At 36.7% G+C, this 20,486-nt stretch overlaps 1 protein-coding gene across 1 annotated transcript; it reads right to left on the bottom strand.

Moving 5' to 3' along the window:
• Window positions 1-4,366: 4,366 nt before the first annotated feature.
• On the bottom strand, window positions 4,367-18,413 carry lhx4 (LIM homeobox 4). The gene is made up of 6 exons (XM_048211399.1): window positions 18,144-18,413; window positions 14,819-14,990; window positions 12,291-12,493; window positions 8,236-8,390; window positions 7,978-8,149; window positions 4,367-6,276 (listed from the first exon to the last, which is right to left on the bottom strand). Exons 1-6 carry the CDS (start codon window positions 18,226-18,228, stop codon window positions 5,888-5,890), a joined length of 1,176 nt encoding a protein of 391 aa, XP_048067356.1. The 5' UTR covers window positions 18,229-18,413; the 3' UTR covers window positions 4,367-5,887.
• Window positions 18,414-20,486: the final 2,073 nt, after the last annotated feature.

Consider the following 20,486-nt stretch of genomic DNA (forward strand, 5'->3'; position numbering starts at 1 on the left):
ATGCACTGAAAAACCTCTGCAACTGATCCAAAATGCTGCAGCAAGAGTGGTCTTTAACGAGCCGAAAAGAGCGAACATCACACCTTTCTTCATCAATTTGCACTGGTTGCCAATTGCTGCTCACATCAAATTCAAGGCACTGATGTTTTCTTACAGAACAACAGGCTCTGCACTCCTTTACCTGAACTCACTACTTCAGACTTACACTATATTGCCAAAAGTATTGGGACACCCCTCCAAATCAATGAATTCAGGTGTCCCAATCACTTCCATGGCCACGGGTGTATAAAATCAGACTGCTTCTACAAACATTTGCGAAAAAATGGGTCGCTCTCAGGAGCTCAGTGAATTCAAGCTTGGTACCATAAGAGGTTGCCACCTGTGCAATAAGTCCAGTCGTGAAATTTCCTCACTACTAAATATTCCATGGTTAACTGTTAGTGGTATCATAGCAAAGTGGAAGCAATTGGGAACAACAGCAACTCAGCCATGAAGTGGTAAGCCATGTAAAATCACAGAGCGGGGTCAGCGCATGCTGAGTCGCACAGTGCGCAGAAGTCGCCAACTTTCTGCAGAGTCAACAGCTACAGACCTCCAAACTTTGTGTGACCTTCAGATTAGCTCAAGAACAGTGTGTAGAGAGCTTCATGGAATGGGTTTCCATGGCCGAGCAGCTGCATCCAAGCCTTACATCAGCAAGTGCAATGCAAAGCGTCGGATGCAGTGGTGTAAAGCACGCCGCCACTGGACTCTAGATCAATGGAGACGTGTTCTCTGGGGTGATGATTCACGCGTCTCTGTCTGGCAATCCGATGGACGAATCTGGGTTTGGTGGTTGCCAGGAGAACGGTACTTGCCTGACTGCATTGTGCCGAGTGTAAAGTTTGGTGGAGGGGGGATTATGGTGTGGGGTTGTTTTTCAGGGGTTGGGCTTGGCCCCTTAGTTCCAGTGAAAGGAACTCTTAATGCTTCAGCATACCAAGACATTTTGAACAATTTCATGCTCCCAACTTTGTGGGAACAGTTTGGGGATGGCCCCTTCCTGTTCCAACATGACTGCGCACCAGTGCATAAAGCAAGGTCCATTAAGACATGGATGAGAGATTTTGATGTGGAGGAACTTGACTGGCCTGCACAGAGTCCTGACCTCAACCTGACAGAACACCTTTGGGATGAATTAGAGTGAAGACTGCGAGCCAGGCCTTCTCGCCAACATCACTGCCTGAACTCACAAATGCGTTTTTAGAAGAATGGTAAAAAATTCCCATAAACACACTCCTAAACCTTGTGGAAAGCATTCCCAGAAGAGTTGAGGCTGTTATAGCTGCAAAGGGTGGGCCAACTCCATATTAAACCCTACGGATTAAGAATGGGATGTCATTAAAGTTCATGTGCACATAAAGGCAGACGTCCCAAAACTTTTGGCAATGTAGTGTATGTGCCCTCTAGAAATATCTCAAAGAGGCACAAAATCACTTTCACTGACTTTTTACCTTGACTGTTCCATGCTGGTGGAATGATCTGCCTAACAGGGAATAGTCACAGCACACATATTGTGGCCCTATTGTTGGTTTGATTGCTTCTATTGTTCTACTCAGTTGTAAGTCGCTTTGGATAAAAGTGTCTGCTAAATGATTAAATACTTTAAATCTGTTTGGTTTAAAGCATTCTCTTGTATAAAGCACTATATAAGTAAACTTGACGTGACTTTACTTGACTGGAGTGTCGAATTGCAGAACTCCTGCAAACATCCACATTGCTATTACCAGATGCTTTCTTAACTGCTGTTTTCTCACCGTTTTTATTTGTGTTGTGTGTTTATTTTGTTATTGAGAGGAAAGAGAGCAGCACATATTTACATATTCATCTAAACGTCACTCTCAGCAGCCTAGGCGGCGTCGGGATGTTTGCTAAAAGTGTATATCGCTGCAACGGTATTTCAACCCCTAAACAAAGAACAAAAAAGAACTTTGCCGTGAGTAAATCGGGGCCTTAAGCGTTCTGACGATGCCAGCTGGATGGTGCGATTGACCAATCAGAATCAAGTAGGCTATTTCATCCAGAGACAGCCTAAACATGAGTTCCAGTCAATCAAAGACCGAGGTCATTCTAGTGCATATAGGCCATCAACTCGAGAGCTGGCTTCTTTATTACCTCAAATGCAAATGAAAATAATGCCCATTACACCTCTACAGTTATACTATGACTGTTTGTCCTTGCAAAATGACCCTTTCTTTATTTGTATGGCTGTTGAATTAAAATGCCAAACAAGATGTCAGTGAATGCCATCAGACACAAGAGAAAAATACCCAGTATATGCAGCCCAGATTACATTTAGGCTGAATAACTATTTGCATGTTAATTTATTCCTTCTCACCCGGGAGGCTGGTGAATCGTTGGCTTCAGGAAGTTCGTAATAAAAGCTCACAGATCGATGATAATGGCATTTGCGCTTGTGTTTGTCATCTTTGCAAAAGCAACAGTGCAGGAATTTGCTCAGATTTATATGTATACTAGAGCTGTAAGTGGCGTGTAAATTATCCCAACTGTCTTTGTCGCTGTTTATCTTTGTAAGACTGAACTATTAAAGGCTGTACATTAATGGCAGCGGCAGCCCAATCAATGGCTGAGAGAAATCAGCTTGTTTGTGGCGTGTTTCTCTGCAAAAAGCGCCTGTTTTGCTATTAAACCTCTTCTTTTCCATAGATATTGCTTTCATACCAGGAAATCGATACTGTTTCCAGTTAAAAGCAAGCTGAAAACACAGTTTAACGATATTAATTATATCATTGTATTGTTTTAGATAACATTTTGCCGCCTTAAATACGTTTTTACGACTCGGAAAGTTTAGGACGTGGTTTCGAGACGCAAAAGTCCATATAGCATAAAATATATTTCCATTTTGTAAATGTCAGGTCCAATCCAATCCACGCGACTAAGAACGTCTTTTGAATGTGGTTATTTTAGTCACAGTTGTGTTTTCTGGCCGTTGAGAACATCAGGCAACCTGCTTGTCCTCGTTTCACAGAGCAGTTTACAATTAGGTAACATTTTAGGGGATTAGGGAAGGTTTGACTAAACAGCAATCTGCTACAGTCTGTGGAAGCAGAAGGATGAGCGTGTGGAGCCGGCGAACAGATGTGCGTCTGAAAGTTCCACGTGTGTGTGTGTGTGTGTGTGGTGGGATTTGCTGAAACGTTATTCCATTGTTCTTGATGTGTATAACTACAATGTATGGACACAGATGCTTAGTTAAAAACATTAATAGAGAAAATTAAGTAATTGCTGACGTGCACTATGCCACCAATTTACAAAATGAAAAAACAAAAAAATTGTTCGTTCAATGCTTGAAATATTATAAAGTGTGAAGAAATAAAATACTCATATGGCATGCATGTTGTGAATACAATTAACTAATTAAGCTAGAGCCCCTCATATGTATTTTAAAACCCTGCTTGGTCATTTCTTTTATATTTTACAAGCAAATGTCTGATTTAATTTAGATGACATAATTAAACATGGTGACATCAGTAGTTGAGATTAATGGCTTTAAACCATGGGAGGTTGCTCAACACAAAGCCAGTGTTGTGAGGTTATACATTTTGTTTTTCTTATATGGGACAATGATGTGACGCATCACTTTTTTTGTCCAAAGGCCTTAATAATAATTAAAAAAACAAAGATATGACATCCAAAGTATGTAAGGTAATGCAACTAGATCTCTTTTATTGAATCCAAAATGTTTTAATTATATTTTGCTACATATAAAGGTATTTTAAAGATTTTGAAGTGTCAAAAGGTCATTTGGTTTAACCGTCCAAAGGCCAATACAGCCATTTTGATTAAAATTTCTTAAAACGTAATAAATGTATATATTTTTTTATTCTGGCATGATTTTATAACATCTTATATTAACATAGTGCAAAATGGTATTAAAATTATGTGTAGAAGTCATTGCTTTGTTATGAGAAAGAATGTCCGCAAAAATTTATTTCATTGATGTCATTCGGGGTAACCAATATAAAGGGACTATTTTGGATCAAGTCATGCTGTCAATATCATGTGACAGGATGTGACATCATTCAGACGCCTGCAAAGGACCACATGGTCATGAAGCAAAGTAACTAACTCTCTTTTAATTAAAAAATCATGTTTTCACTTGCTCATACGCATGACACGAAACTTCAGGTCATTCGGTACAACCATGGAAAATGTTGTAATAGTTTAAAAACTTGTACTAAATATAAAATATTTGATTGTCCTTTTTCTAGCTAGCTAGATATCAGCCTGTTAGCACTGTTTGAAAATATTGTCATTCGGTATAACCAAAAGTGTCATTCGGTAAAACCGAAATAAAGAACCGCAGTAACCCAAAGACAATTCGGTTTATTTCTCCATATAGATTTGACTGTACACAACTCATACCATTGGACAGAAGGCATATAGGACTAAATTCAGTGCTCTTTTTTTCAAAGATCCATAGCAATAAATAGTGCTCATGAAACAAGACTGTCGACACTTTTTGAGACTTTACAAAATTTACAGCCATTAAGACTCAACAAAAACATTTCTGAATGGTTAATTTTCTTTTTTCATGTTGCTCTTTGTTAGCTTATGTTCACTCTTTCAGCATAGCGTCATCTTTACTCAGTCACCATTATGTAGGTCCAAAATTTGGAATATTAAAATGAATTATTTTCCTTGTGTTTACAATTGTGTCACCAGTTTTATAGTTTTACAACAACACATACTCTTTCCCATAATCCAACTCTTCATAATACTGACATTGGTACCCATAACAGGAATAAATAACACAAAATCCTCAGTTGTTGCTAAATGTGTTAAATTAGAAATGTAAGTTTTCCCTTTCACATGTTTTGCTTCATAATAATTGGTCAGGGCATATTGTGTCTGTGTAATGGCCCAATCACATATTTTGATTTAAAAAAAAAATAAAAAATCCACTGTTGTCATCTGCTCTGAAATAAATTACATTCTAATGCATGTATGATATCTATTTTTGCTCATGGAGCAATGACTAGGAATATTAAATGGGAAACAAAAGTATTTTGATGGTAATACCAACCTTATCAATATCAAATATATTAAATAGTGCCGGAAATAAATATTAACCTTTATTTTAAACATTTAACCAACTTGTTTTGTTTCATTGCTTATCCAGGATGCCTGGATTTAACGTAAAAGTATTGAATGGACAGGGACCATTGACAGAAAGATTTTTTGAAAACTCAGAGCAGTGCATGCGAATTCATCCTTATTAAAAAATAATCTTTATCTCTTCTTCAGACCTAATGTGAAGGGCCACCTCTAGTAGAGCCGTTTAGAAAGTTTCAACCATTAAAATCCCAAACCCTTGTAAGTAGGAAAGATACACTTGTGCCACTTGTTTAAATATCTCTCCTTGCTCGGTGCGCTTCTCTCCTTCCCATATTCAGCCTGCCGTGTGCAGTCGAGGAGGAACATAAAGTGCGTCGCCATTTTGAACGTGGACGGTTCTCTTCCTCATTTGGAAACATGCATGGACCCTCTTGTTCTCAGAAACGTGGCGGATCGTGATTGTTTTTCCAGGGTGGTCTAGGCTTTGAACGCCATTCTCAGCTGCACGCCATTTCATGCTGGAAATCGTCCAATCCAGTTTTGAGAACAATGAAAAAATATGAGTTACAAAATTATGATACAGCGCAGACATTCCACGGCGGGTTGCTCGTATCGGCACACCATTCAGCAAGGTTGAAGTAGGCGCCATTTTAGGCGTACCAAATACCCTCGCCACACAAACATTTTGCCACAGTTCTGGGAAAGATGTCTATAAAATCTTCAAACGTCTTTGTCTATAGTACCGCACTTTCCATTAAGACCTTTGACCTCAGAACTGGGAGTGGTCCATTTCATCGAGCCATGAGGCAGGGCTGGTGGGGAAGTCTGGGTAGCCCGTGCTACTTCCTGTCGACAGGTCAGAGGTGGGTCCTCCCGCCATTGCTCTCAGAGCTTGACCTACATTAGGCTGACCGCCCTGACCCATGATCCCGTCCATGCTGAAGCCTAAGTTGTTGAGCAGCGGGGTGTGGCCTGGGAGGGAAGTGATGGATGAGGGGGACTGTGGCAGGCCGTAGGGACTTCCTGCCCGCAGGTCATGGTAAGGCTGCCCGCCCCCCTCCAGGGAGAAGCTCCCGTTTAGCATGTTGCCGTTCGAGACGTCTCCGACGCTTCCGTACAAGCCGTTAGCGTGACCCAGGTCTGACAGAATCTGGTCTTCTGTTAGAGAGAGCACACAACATCACTTTCAAGAGTGTTCCCACAAAATACACTATTGTTCAAAAGTTTGGGGTCAGTAGAAATTAATACTTTTTATTAATACTGAGGTTTCAATGCAGCTTCAAAGGGCTCTACACGATCCCAGCCAAGGAATAAGGGTCTTATCTAGCAAAACGATCGTCATTTTCTAAAAAAAAAACGAAATACTTTTTAACCACGAATGCTCGTCTTGCACTCTTCTGCGATGCGCCACACATTACATAATCACGCTGGAAATTCACACGTAATGTAGGTGGAAGTACTGCGGTTGGGTGAAAAACTCTCATTTTCTCCTCCAGTCACCCGACATTGTTGTTTTACCTTTTTTTTTATTATTGTAAAGGCTGTTTGACTTAGTCTTTGCACATTCGCTTTGTAAACACTTGCTTGGTACTTCCTCCTACATCACACGTGATCTTTCCAACGTGATTACGTAATGCGTGGCACATCGCAGAGCAGTGCAAGGCGAGCATTTGGGGTTAAAAAGTATATAATATTTTTTCTTTTTTGGTTTCGCTAAATAAGACCCTTATTCCTCAGCTGGGATCTTGTAGAGCCCTTAGAAGCTGCATTGAAACTGCAATTTGGACCTTCAACCCGTTGGTAACTGTTGAAGTCCACTATATGGAGAAAAGTCCTGGGATGTTTTCCTTAAAAACCTTAATTTCTTTTCGACTGAAGAAAGAAAGTCAAACATCTTGGATGACATGGGGGTGAGTAAATTCTGAAGTGAACTAATCCTTTAAATTGACAATCAAAGACATTTATACTTTTACAAAACATTCTCATTTCAAATAAATGCTGTTCTTTTTAACTTTCTATTCATCAAAGAATCCTGAAAAACAAAATGTATCACGGTTTCCACAAAAGTATTGAGCAGAACAACTGTTTTCAACATTGATAATCATAAGAAATGTTTCTTGAGCATCAAATCATCATATTAGAATGATTTCTGAAGGATCATGTGACACTGAAGACTGGAGTAATGATGCTGAAATTTCAGCTTTGCCATCACAGGAATAAATTACATTTTAAAATATATTAAAACAGAAAACAGTGTCACGATATTACTATATTTACTGCATTTTTCATCAAATTTGATCCGAAATGTAAAGAAATCTTACTGAACCTAAGCTTTTGAACGGTGGTGTACAGAAACTCTTTCACATAGAAGAAGAAGAAGAATTGCAGTTATGAGAAAGACCTCATAAATATCCCATTTAAAAAGGAGATTACATGCTTCTAGAAGTATCAGAGACGCGGTGAGCATTTGTGATTTACTCTCCATATACGCACAGGAGCGCAAACCAGACTGTTCTTTCAACAACAACAAAGGCCCTGTGTGCTTCCTCTCTAATTGACTAAAAGCTTCACCAATTTTATAGAGTTTGTGCATCACTGCTTTCATTTCTCGTAAACACAGCCTCCCTTTGAAAGCGGCTCTAGAGTTTTATGTGTTCACAAAACCGGCTGACAAAAATGAAATAAACATTTTAAAAAACACGTAGCAGAACCAAAAACCTCATTTGAATATTCCAAACAATCCATCAAGTGGCATATTTTAAAAATAAAAGGAAAAGGAAATGAATGTGTGAAGGGAAATACAAATGTTTTTGAAAAGAATACAAAGAGAGGCATCATGGGAGATGTAAATAGACTTACCTCTGAAACTAAGCTCGCTATCGCTGAGTCCTGCATCATCGGCTGAGCTCTCCTTCTCCGTCTTACTGGACCCTCGGCTGCGTTTGACACTTTTGTAGAACTGACCCCAGCGGTGCCGACCAGCATCTTTCTTCAAGCGTTTCTCTTTTGCTCTTCTGTTTTGAAACCATACCTGTGGACAAAAAAACCCTCAGTCAAGACTCAGACAGCCACACTTTGAAGCCTAATTTGAAACTTTTTCCTGACTTCTAGGCTCACCTGCACCACTCTCATGTCCAGGCCTGTTTCTGAGGAGAGCTGCTCGCGCACATGTCGTGCTGGCTTAGGCGAGTTCTTGTAGGCGCTTTTGAGTGTCTCCAGCTGTTTGGCTGTAATGGTGGTTCGTGGACGTTTTGCTCCTGTCTCTGAATCATCTGTAACACACAAATTTTAAAAAAAATATGTTAAAAGTGTGTAACTTCTGTGCCACTAAACAGAACTGTACTTGTTGCCACTGTCTGCCGTTGGCTGGTCGAACATATAGCCTCTTATAGTTGTCTTTGCATATTAGGATGAGGTAGAATGTATGTTAACATGGACAAAATTTTAATAGATTTAATAGCTGTGTTTTTAATGTTGTTTATATGTCTGTGTGGTGTTTTTAATATGCTTTAAGACAAACCATGCACTCTAAAAAATAAAACATTGGTTCAACAAAAAAAAAATATGTTGACGTTTTCCACTAGAATTTTTAACTTAAGCCAATTGGGAGAATTACATTAATTCAAAGCAATATTTTGAGTTGATCCAACATAATATTTTAAGTAAGGTGAAGATGTTTTTTAGCCACAATAAAAACACATTTCTAAGTAACATGAACTTAAAAATTGTCAACATGAATGCAACTATTTAAGTTGATCCAACATAACGTTTTAAGTAAGGTGAAGACGCTTTTTGGACACACTAAAACACATTTCTAAGTAACATGAACTTACCAAGCACCGCTTGTCACCATGATGGTAAATCTCCAAAAACCCACATTAACCGAAACTCTTCTAAATTAGCATAACAAAACACTAATTACTGCTAAAGCTCCCTTACCATTAATCTTGTGCAAAAAACATTATATAACACTTAATTTTAGCATTTACTCTCCCTTTCAAGTGCCATGGGCAAAGCATGATGGGAAATATAAATCCCAGCCCAGTTTCACTTAACTTAAGTTCGTCTAAATTAAAAGAAGTGTTCATACAACTCAAAACAATGAAACACGTTTACACGTCATCAGATTGTATTTTACATTAACAGAACTTAAAATTAAATACATTTTTGATTAAATGAAAATGTTAAACTATGACAAGTCATGATAGTATATCGAATCAATAGGCATAATTTGTGTGTCATCCAAGCTCAATAAAATATCAATTACAAGTAAAAAGTCTAACAGCATTTCAGAACTTGATTTTTTATTTCACAACCATATATATATTTAAGTAATGACTAAAGGTCCCCTGAATTAGCTTTTAGAATTCGTAAGTCAACACCATTGCTGAGTATTTTCTCTTTAAAACTGGTTTGAAATCACTGGTGTTTCTTATGTCACAAACTACCTTGTAACCAATCACATCGACGTGCCGGCAGGCTTTAGCATATCATTAACTATTAGTGCTCTGAGTCTGAAGCAGGGGAGTCTCAAGAGAAGGCAGGTCATCTCGGTATATTTTTCTGTTGATATGAAAAATCGGGTATATTTAGCAATATAGCGGGCATATGATGTATTACAAAGTGTTTGTAAGGATGCTGATTTTTAGAAGGCAGCTGTCTGACTCTGAGATGGTGAACGGTAACATGGTTTGTGTAATATTAGCAACACATTATTAGCTGTTTGATAATGTAGTCAAGCAAAAGGCTAATCATATAAATTACCGTTATGTGTCCGACGTTGTAAAAAGCGACACCATTGTGCAGCGTTTACCTCAGTAAGTTGACCAAGTGGATCTCTGAGCTGGCGTGAGCGAGTGGAGGTGGGCCTAATTAGCATATTCATAGATCCACGTATATTAAATGAAGCAAGGGTGTAGAGTTACATTCCAGCTATTTTAAGACAGCTACTTTAAGACATTTTAAAGACTTTTTTTTCACAGGTAATAACATGATCCTTCAGAAATCATTCTAATATGCTGATTTGGCGCTCAAGAAACATTTCTTTTTATTATCAACGTTGAAAACACTTAGTTGCTTAACGTCTGCCATCACAGATCCATTAAACAAAAAAACTGTAAAGTGTGTTCTAAGAAGTTCTAAATTGGGTTATGTTTGTTGTTATTTTGATATTTTTACTAAATTACATAATAACCAACATTTAACTGAGCTGAAATAATTGCCGTAATGAAATTGTTTAAAGGTAAAGGTTATTTTGAAAATGACACGAGCAGAACTGAACCGAACTCATAAAAGTTAATCGAATAAAATGTAAAAATTCAACTGAACTGATTCACTGTTGAAGTGACGCAAATGTCTCAAGCATCTAAAACAAATTATCAGGCAAAATGACAGTAGCTCATCTACTGTGGGTTACAAGAAAAGAAGAGTTTGTGGGATGCTTTGAGTGGAAGTGCTCACACATGGCCAGTCGATACTCCCCTGAAACTGTCAAACAGTGGCGGAAAAGGGAATAAATCTCTCCGGAGAATGGCATGCCTGTGCGAGTTATAGGGGCCCTACCGTAAAAGTGCATTGCATCACTTAATATAATCAATCAACAGCCCACAGAAATCTCCATAAATACAGCGTGAGGGGCTTTCAGAGGCAGATCCATGAGAGGTCAGATCACCGAGAGACTTAATATGCCAGACACTGAGACCCCACTAGACTGTAGTTAATGATGATTTTGCCTCCTTACTACCATCCTGTTGCCTCATCTGATCTCTCAGTGTCTCTCTATGATTGTAAAAGAAGAAGTTAATTACACCATCTCCACTCCTGAACTTTGCTGTCAGAATGATTTCCAATTGAGACAGAAAATCCAGTGACGTGGGCCGAGCCTGAGGCAATGCCTTTACTGTATATACTGCAGACAGTATAAAAGCATATCATGTGCCAGTTCAGCAATTTAAATTCCGATGGGACTGAAATGGGCATAACTCATGTACATAAATAATAATACATGTTATAATAACATTTATATATGTTATTTATATTAATTATATATCTAATATTTATTTATTTATGAATTTTTATTTTAATAAATGCATATAAAGTAATCTCATACATACATCTTGAGATTTGTATGTTTTATAAATATTAATTATATATATATATATATATATATATATATACATCTCCCTGGACCACAAAACCAACCATAAGGGTCAATTTTTTTAAAATGAGATTTACACATCACCTTAAAGCTGAATAAATAAGCTTTCCATTAATGTATGGTTAGGATAGGACAATATTTGGCCGAGATACAACAAAAAAATCTAAATACTGAGAAAATCACATTTAAAGTTGTCCAAATCAAGTCCTTAGCAATGCATATCCACTCACAAAAATACTTTTTTGATTTATTTACAGTAGGAAATTTACAAAATATCTTCATGGAACATGATCTTTACTTAAAATCCTAATGATTTTTGGCATAAAAGAAAAATCGATCATTTTGACGCATACTGTGCATTGTTGGCTATTGCTACAAATATACCCATGCCACTTATGACTGGTGTTGTGGTCCAGGGTGTTTTATATATATATATATATATATATATATATATAAACATTTTAATTGTTTTAATTTTCACTTTCCTTTCAGTATATTTATATTATTATATTATAATATGTTAAAAAAACTCAACATTTTGTATGTTTTATAAATATTCATGTTTTATCATATATGATACATATGTCACACATGATAATCACATTATCCTCCAGGAAGTGACATAATATTCTGTGATGTTTTGTAGTGTCAGTTGATTTGCCTTGCTTTAAAACATTCCATAATGTGTGATAAAATTACAGAAATTATTTCAAAAAGTGGCTTAAAATAAAAGAAAATCCTCTAAACCCTCATGCAAGCTAACTCACAGTCCCTTCACGAGCAATGGTTAAGATTAGCACCTTATTTCTATCCCTATCTATCTTGACATTGTGTAAAACAATCAAGTATAATTAATAAATGTATTGAGCATATTTCTGAAATTCTGATATAGTCATCTGATCCTTTAGCACAAGCATATTCATTTTTAAAAAGTACACAGCTTAAAATGTACAGCATGATAGGAGCAACCAACGGATGGTTCATGATTTACACTGATCTGAAGACAGCAGCTCACCATTTTGTTTGGCTGTTTCATAGTCCTCCTTGCACACGAGCCTCCCGTCCTCCATGAGGTAGAACTCATCACCAGTGGCCAGCTGTCTGCTGCACATTACACAGGCGAAGCAGTGAAGGTGGTACACAAAGTCCTGAGCTTTCCGGACCACCTGCGTCGGGGGAATCCCTTGCTGGCACGATGCACATTTTGTCCCAAAACGCCTGCAGGTACAAATTCAAAGTCAGGTAACACTTTAGAATAAGGTCTCATTTGTTAACATTACTTAACATAAACTAACAATATGTTAACCGTAAAGCATTTTATTAATCTTTGTTAATGTTAGTTCACAGTGCATTGACCCTCAATTTCAGTCATTTGTAACCATTCAGGGTGTGATGTTTCATCCAAACCAACATAGGCAATTACTTCTGACCCTCTCCCATAATCCTATATGCCTTTCCTGTTTATATTTTATAGTGAATTTTATATATGACAACATTCCCAGCAGTGTTTCGTTATATTAGTGCTTTTAGTTTTTGGTTATAATAATAATACCTAAAAAGTCAAAATGTCAGAATAATTCCCAAAACTCAGAATACACTACTTCGATGAAATAAAAGCTTTGGGTATGATTATATATTATTGTTCTGAAGTAAAAAGATTAGTTTTGCTTGCATCAGTTAAGTAATGTTAACAGATACTTGATTTGAAAAAAATGTCTATATTTAAAACTGACATTAAAATGTATTTAGTAACAATATCTAAAAGTAGGAGCTAGAAAGCAATATAAACTATGCAATTGTTTAAGAGGTACAATGTTTATATATACATATAATCCTGGTTATACTGTATATATTCTTGTTTGTACATTATGCTTAGTTCTCAATGTTTTGATTTTAAAAACAGATTATTAAATGCTGAAATTAACATTAAGATAATTAAATGCTGTAGATGTGTTCATGTTAACTAATGTAGTTAATCCTAATTGTAAAGTGGTACCGAAATTCATTGTAGAATTAAAGCATCATTACATCTTGTGTTCTTTTTATTTTTTAAACTGTGGCTATTTATATAAGCAATCTTTTTATAACTGCAAACTTACAAACGCTCAGAATACTATAGCAGGCATCTTTGTTTGTGCTTGTCATGTCCCTGGATTTGACAAATGGTCTTGATCAATGTAGCAGAGAAGAGAGATTCACAGGAGAGAGAGAGAGAGAGAGAGAGAGAGAGAGAGGCCACTCTAAACGCATGCACAGAACGCCTCATAAAGCACTGAGTCAGAATAGGCTGTAAATCACAGTGTGAATACTGCTAAATAAACCCTCCTTTTACTTAACCAAGGTGAAGTTTTTGCAACATTAACGGGAAGGCGAGCCCCCCCCCACCCCGCCCCCTCGCCTGTGAACCGCCAGCATTTCCTCCTCCATCCCCCCATCTCCGTCCTCCTCAGCAGCACCACGGCGGTCTTAACATTAAAATCCCTCCTTTTGTCCCCACGGGCTTGCTAATAAAGTTAGCCTCCACTCTGAGTCTTGCTAGCGTTTTAAGGCTCATTGAAGCCTGTGACATTAAAACCTCTCAAACATGATTTGGTAAAAGCCACTACTGATCCTGTTTTGGATAAAAGTCAAACTTAATTTCCTTCCTTAAAGCCAAGGGGAAAATCCAATCGCAAAACAGAAGAAAAGAGGAAAGAAAAGGAAGGGAACGCAGAGGGATGTAGAGTAAAAAATGCAAACTTGCTTTCTTAAGTTCTAATATAGCACTGGGAATTGAATTTGGGAAAACGCAGTCTTTGCAGCTGAGTTCCAGCACACTGTGCTTCCTAACCTGACACAAGAAAAATGAAACACAGCACTTTATTAACAATGACAGAGAATGTGCCAGCCTTTACTTGAACATAGACACACACCAACACACACACACACGCCAGTGCCAAACTGCACTAAAGAGCAGAAAGAATCTGATGTGAACTGCCTCTTTGTGAAAGAGATATCACGACAGTCAAACTTAAAGCATTTCCAGTCCTTGATAATTCATGCAGCCAATATAGTTACTGAAACAATAGAAATTAAATAACATCTCATCATATTTAATCTAATGATAAATAATGATGTACAGCTAGAGGCTTACATAAAACCCTGCTCCGTTAACCACTTCAGTTATGTGTTTATTTCATTGGATAAATAAAGGTTGACTGTTTTCTATTTGTTTAGTTATTTAATGTCTATTTATCATATTGTAACAAAAATTCATATTTATATACAATTAATATTAAATATGTTTTAATATAAATCATTTTTGTTTTGCATTCATATGCACTGAACATTTATCAGACTGATATATGTATTAAACAAGAATAAAATAGAAATTAGGCTAATTAACAGACAGACAGACAGACAGACAGACAGACAGACAGATAGATAGATAGATAGATAGATAGATAGATAGATAGATAGATAGATAGATAGATAGATAGATAGATAGATAGATAGATAGATAGATAGATAGATAGATAGATAGATAGATAGATAGATACTCACTTGAAGAAATCCTCTTTGCAGTAGACATTCCCAGCGCGAGAGAAACACTTGTCTGCCAGGAGCGCGTGACAGTCTGCGCACTTGAGACATTTTGAGTGCCAATGACGATCCAGCACCTTCAGAATAAACTTATCCAGGATGTGTTGACTGCAGCCTGCGCACTGAGGGATCTCTGGAGGAACACACGAGGGACACTTAATGATCATTTTAAAAAGTTTTATTGTAAGTCAATAAAAACATGCTTACATTATATAAAGGTGAACAAGAATTGCACTTTCAAATAACTAGAAATGACGTGAATTTACGGTTCGTACTTTATGTATATTCGTATAATTGAAACGCTACTGATCTGTAATGATCTGGCGTATAGAATAATGATCATAATAATGGAAGTTTTTATATAAATTGAAATCAAAAAAAGATTTAGAACTGGCAGATATGTGAAATCGAGTCGTTTTGACACCATGTTACCTTGTTCGATTGCATTTTTTAGAAAATTATAACCTTCTGTTGTGGAAAATAATCTAAAATAATAATAATGGTGAGGAAAATACTGGTGAAACGTATAGATTTTTTAATATCATTAATATATATTTTTGAAAATGCAAGGAAAAGTCAATAAAAACGCGACAAAAAATGTCTAAATGGATAGTAACCTGAATACACATAAAAGCAAACAGTCTAATGGAAGTAGCTACTATAATAAATAAGACTTGTTAAAAAAAACAACTATGTAATATTAATAAAATATAAAATCTGAATTATTATTATTGTTATTATTACAATTATTAAATAATCGTCTTTTTAATTGATTAACGTTCGTTAGAGATCACTATGACAGCAAATTTAGAGAACAACCCACGAGACAACCTATGGGACCGGTAAATGGTGGACAGGTGAGGAAAGATGTCCATTTGTTGGTAAATAATCAATATCTCTGAAGAAAACAGGCGAGGACATGAGGACATTGAGATTGAAATCATATAACTGCTCCATTGATTCTTTAACAGAGAGAGTCTGTCACTTCAATTACTGATGCTCGAGAACAAGTGATCGAACAAAACAAACACAAAACACTGACATTTAAAACCAAACATGAAATACATAAGTAAAGAAGAAAATCCGTTCAGACAATACTTCAAATCACAATATCATGACATATCGATATTTGACCTTTGATCCTCTCCTCGTTCTGTCGGCAAGTTCTCACAGGTTCTGTTTAAATTCTGATATGACGCAAGCCTAGATATCAATTAAAGAATGTTGATCTCAGCAGGTGCGTAAATGCGTAATCATGTGATAAGTGTTTTATGCGTCATTTAAACGTACGGCAAATGTCTCAAAGTTCATCGAAATTGACCTCTACAGCGTAGCCAATAATATCACAATGACAGAGAACAGTGTTACCCACACAAACACCATTCAATAACGCACGACACTAAAATAATGCCGTAAACATTAATTAAAAAACAGACATAATAATAACATATCAAACATTTTTTTTTTTTTAAAAAACATTTAAAATGAAATACAAACAAATGTGATGGTTTGCGTATACCTAATTCAGGAAATGCCCCTTTTCCATAAATTAACAGTCATTATACCTTTTTTTTGTTTTGTTTACATTTTACTTAACACAATATTTTTCCGAAACAGAGTAGCCTACGTATTGCATAGGTGACTTCCATAAAACTAAAATATTTTACAGTATAATTAGCCTATATAGGCCTTTTGTATTTTAAAACAAAATAATTTTTAGTTTCTTGTAAGGCAATTTACAGTTAACCAATTAACATTTTTTACTGTAGCATCATTTTCCGTTGAAATGTTTAATGTGGTTGAAGGCTCGTGTGGTGCTGAAGGAACAGCGCCCGCCCGCCCGCGCAGCTTCACTCACTCAACCGCCTTCAGCTTTTAACGCTCATTTAGTCGAAGGATGTATTTGATTAGCCATTCAATTAAAAGATGGCTGCCATAACAGGCCTTCCTTTAACATCAACGTGTGCATCGGAAATAAACCAATAAACTCACTCGTTACTAGTTTTAAATCTTTGTTTTATCATTCAAAGCATTCTATTTTAGATCTCGTTTCCTTGTAGGCTTCTGTTTTCGAATGTTTTTTTTTTTTTTTTTTTTTTTTTATAATTACCCATATGTTGTTTTAAAAGCACCTTATTCATTAGAATAATATTTATAAATCCATACCGTAAGAACAGATTATTCTTAAAATAATCCTCACTTAATCCATCATTTATTCGCCAAGGGGGGTTGAGTAGCAGTATCTTTTAATCTACTATCATTTAATGAAATTAAGCACTCGCCACTGACAGACCTATATATTGCCTACTTAACCTTTTGGCCATTCTTTTAAAAAAGCTAAGTGGTTCGTTCGGTTTTGTGTTCAGTTAAATGCCCTTTGTTATTTTATTATGCACGGATCTAGTGACTAAAATGATGTTTTCTCTTCTTTACAATTGCATGAGGTAAAAAAACAAAAACAAAAGTCTGGTCCAAACAAGATGAAGTCCATCTGTACATTTCTGAAGCTCGCCTGTGAATAATTAGGTCAGCAATTTATCCAATTCAAACTCCATCTTGATTGTGAGATCAGATTATATAGGCCTAACACAGATTAATTTGCGACTGATAAGGACCAGATGCGAAGATAATAGGAAATGCCATTTTTTAATATAAAATGTCCATGTACTGAATCTAGATGGTCTTATAATCTTTATTTCATTGAGACAAATAACACGAAATGCACTCTGCTCCATTTAACCACTGCATTATAGAGAAATCGGATTAAATTATTTTTCTATCAGTCTCATTGTTTCGTTTCTAGCATCTTTTGGACCGCTGTTCCCAACCACAACTTATTAAGAGGTGCAATATAGAACTGTAGCCAGCTGTGCGATCTAACATTTGTCTGACCAACATGCAGTCTGGCTGGGTTTAATTTTTCTTTACTGTGAGATTATAAAGCATTGCATTTACACCAGACACATTTTTATGATGCTGTGACATGATATTATTTGCAGAGCTCAGTTATGACCAGATTCAAGAAGAACATTTATCAGCTCTCATCTTAAAATAATATTTGGGATCTAATGCACGAGATTAAATCAGAATTTATGACAGAAAAAATGACGCTCTAGTCGTCTGATTTAATTTTACCACCCAGATAGTCCCGTGGCACATATGATTCCCCAGTGGAGTTTAATTAAAAGCTTCATGTTATTCCACAGTGGTGGCCTGCAGACGCCCGGAGGAGGCCTGCCAATTCTCTGATTAACTAATCAATATAAGCAGAAGAAAAATCCCTTACGTTGCAGTGGCACTCCGAGGATGTCCGGCAGACCCTTCACCGCGCTCTCGCCGGGCAACACAGCCGCACTTTGCATCATTTTCATCCAGTCTGATAAAACGCGCACATGCACACGCTCGCAGAAGTCTGAGAATCTCAGATGTGCATGAAATAAATTTTCTTTTCCCGGATAGTGTCCTTTTACGGTCCTCGCGCCTGTGGTTATCCTCGTGAAATAGTCGGGCGCTCGCGCGTGAGTTCGGGCTCGTGCGTTCTTTCGCTGTGTGTCACACAAACCGCTTGATTCATTCACACTGCAGGGGCGGCCCTGACGTCACTGCCCCGGGGGGCCAATGGGAGGCGTGTACGGGCGCAAGGGAGGCGGAACTTGTGCGGCTAGAGCTCTCAGGTAAGTAGAAAAAGCGACAAGGAAGTGATGACGATAAATACAGGGCCACTACCGAAACCTCAGAATCCGAAGTGATTTTTAAACCCTTTTGAGACGTGTCAGGGGTCGGTCAAGCAAGTAACGTAAATATTAGACCTACGTGAATATTTAAAGCGTAGTTTATTTCAGGGTTGCTGTTTAGTGGATATTTAGGCCTATGTAGCTATGGGGATGTTCTGGAATGTGTATATTGACAGCCTAGACTGTAGGCCTAAATAATATTCATAATAAAAAAGAAGTAAAATGCTAGTAAACCCTGATTATGTAAGCGTGCATGTAAGTTACCTTATCATAGCCTATATAATTTATATAAATTATAGTAGTAAATTATTTTAAAAGATAATTATTTTTTTACTAGGCCTAATACATTGTTAAAAAAGGAAAAGAAAAAAGTATGAATTGCCTAATAATGAATTACAATTATGAATTAGGCTATTCTCTCTACATTCTGAGAAAATGTCAACAAAATAATGTGTGGGCTAAAATTGTTAAAATTATGTTACTTAAAATAAAAATATAGCGCATTCCGTGCGCGCACTATTACACCAGGCTTCACTTTATTTAAAAGTTAGTTTCTTCTTAATCTGTCTTTTATAACGTTACACTTTAAATGGTTCAAATTAGCACTCATTATTTTGTCCTGTTGACCTGAATAGTTCATAGGATAAAAAAAAAAAAAACACTCAATGGTGCCTGAAAAACGTTTGCTAAAAATACTAACTCACGAGAGCTTTTACGTTGTTTATCAGTCTCGACACAGTCAATCCTGACAGGACTCATTTCATTCGAGCTTTTCTCCCTCCAGAGAGAGCGGAGTTCAAGCGAGATGAACTCAATCTTCACTTCCAATTCTCTTCATGGACACTATAATGCGCCGTGTGTGCTCGCGAGCTCTGACAGTCACAGCAACAATGAAAACAAGCTTCAGAATGGAGCAGACAGTCTCATCATCGTCAGTCTCGCTGCTTTTCTAGCCTGTATCACGTAGCTTATGTCTTTATGTCTCTCTTCTCTTCTACCTCACTCCTCTCGCCCTCATCCCTACAATTACTTAAATAGCATTTTATATACAGGCATATATATATATATATATATATATATATATATATATATATATATATATATATATATATATATATATATATATATATATATATATATATATTAGGCTACAATCATGCACAATTTATGTGCTGGAAGCTCTGTGAGATAGAATTATAGAATAGCTGATGCGCGAAAGAAAGAAACTTTAGTTTCCTATAGCTAAATAGAAATACACAACACATTTTAATTACAGGCCTATGGTTGTTTATAATTGTATAAATAATATTTATAAATTCTATCTTACATTTTTACATAGCCTAATTATTGAAAAGAAAGGTGAAGACTTTCAAACTGATAATTTGCAAGTTTCACTATTCTATTCTATTCTATTCTATTCTATTGGGATGCATTATGTAATTCCACCTACCTCCCCACATCACACAACGCTTAAATAACTGATAAATCTCTCAGTTTACTGGACAGTCTCGTTGAAACCAGTTAATGTCCAATTTCAGAACACTAATAATAAAATCGATATCAATCTAAATTGCTCAGCTTGAGACTGGAGACGCACAATGTAACATCCTATACAGATAAAATCCTCTCGTTTATACACAGCGTATTTCAATCCTTAATTATCTTGCCTGGTGTAGCAAAATTATATAAATCATGGGCAGCTATGTTACAGAGATATATGTAAATAAGACGTGGATGTCATCAAAGTCAGATTATTTCAAGTTTTAAACAACGCAACCCCGTCCACAGTCTTGCTTAATGGCTCCAGAGTCATTTAGTTAAATGAAAGTGATCATCAAGCTGATTAAATGGTGGCAAACAGCAGCCCTCGAGCTTCACCAGATTCCCTCTTCATG

This window comes from Megalobrama amblycephala, linkage group LG12, assembly GCF_018812025.1.
Source record: "Megalobrama amblycephala isolate DHTTF-2021 linkage group LG12, ASM1881202v1, whole genome shotgun sequence".
Taxonomy (NCBI): Eukaryota; Metazoa; Chordata; class Actinopteri; order Cypriniformes; family Xenocyprididae; genus Megalobrama; species Megalobrama amblycephala.

What these genes read in the sequence shown, in the direction of transcription:
- lhx4 (XM_048211399.1), bottom strand. Translation starts at nt 18,228, where the DNA reads ATGAAAATGATGCAAAGTGCGGCTGTGTTGCCCGGCGAGAGCGCGGTG. An exon ending in TGAAACAGCCAAACAAAATG is followed by an intron (nt 8,391 to 12,290) that starts GTGAGCTGCTGT and finishes TGTGTGTTACAG; the next exon opens with ATGATTCAGAGACAGGAGCA. An exon ending in TAGCGAGCTTAGTTTCAGAG is followed by an intron (nt 6,277 to 7,977) that starts GTAAGTCTATTT and finishes TCTCTCTAACAG; the next exon opens with AAGACCAGATTCTGTCAGAC.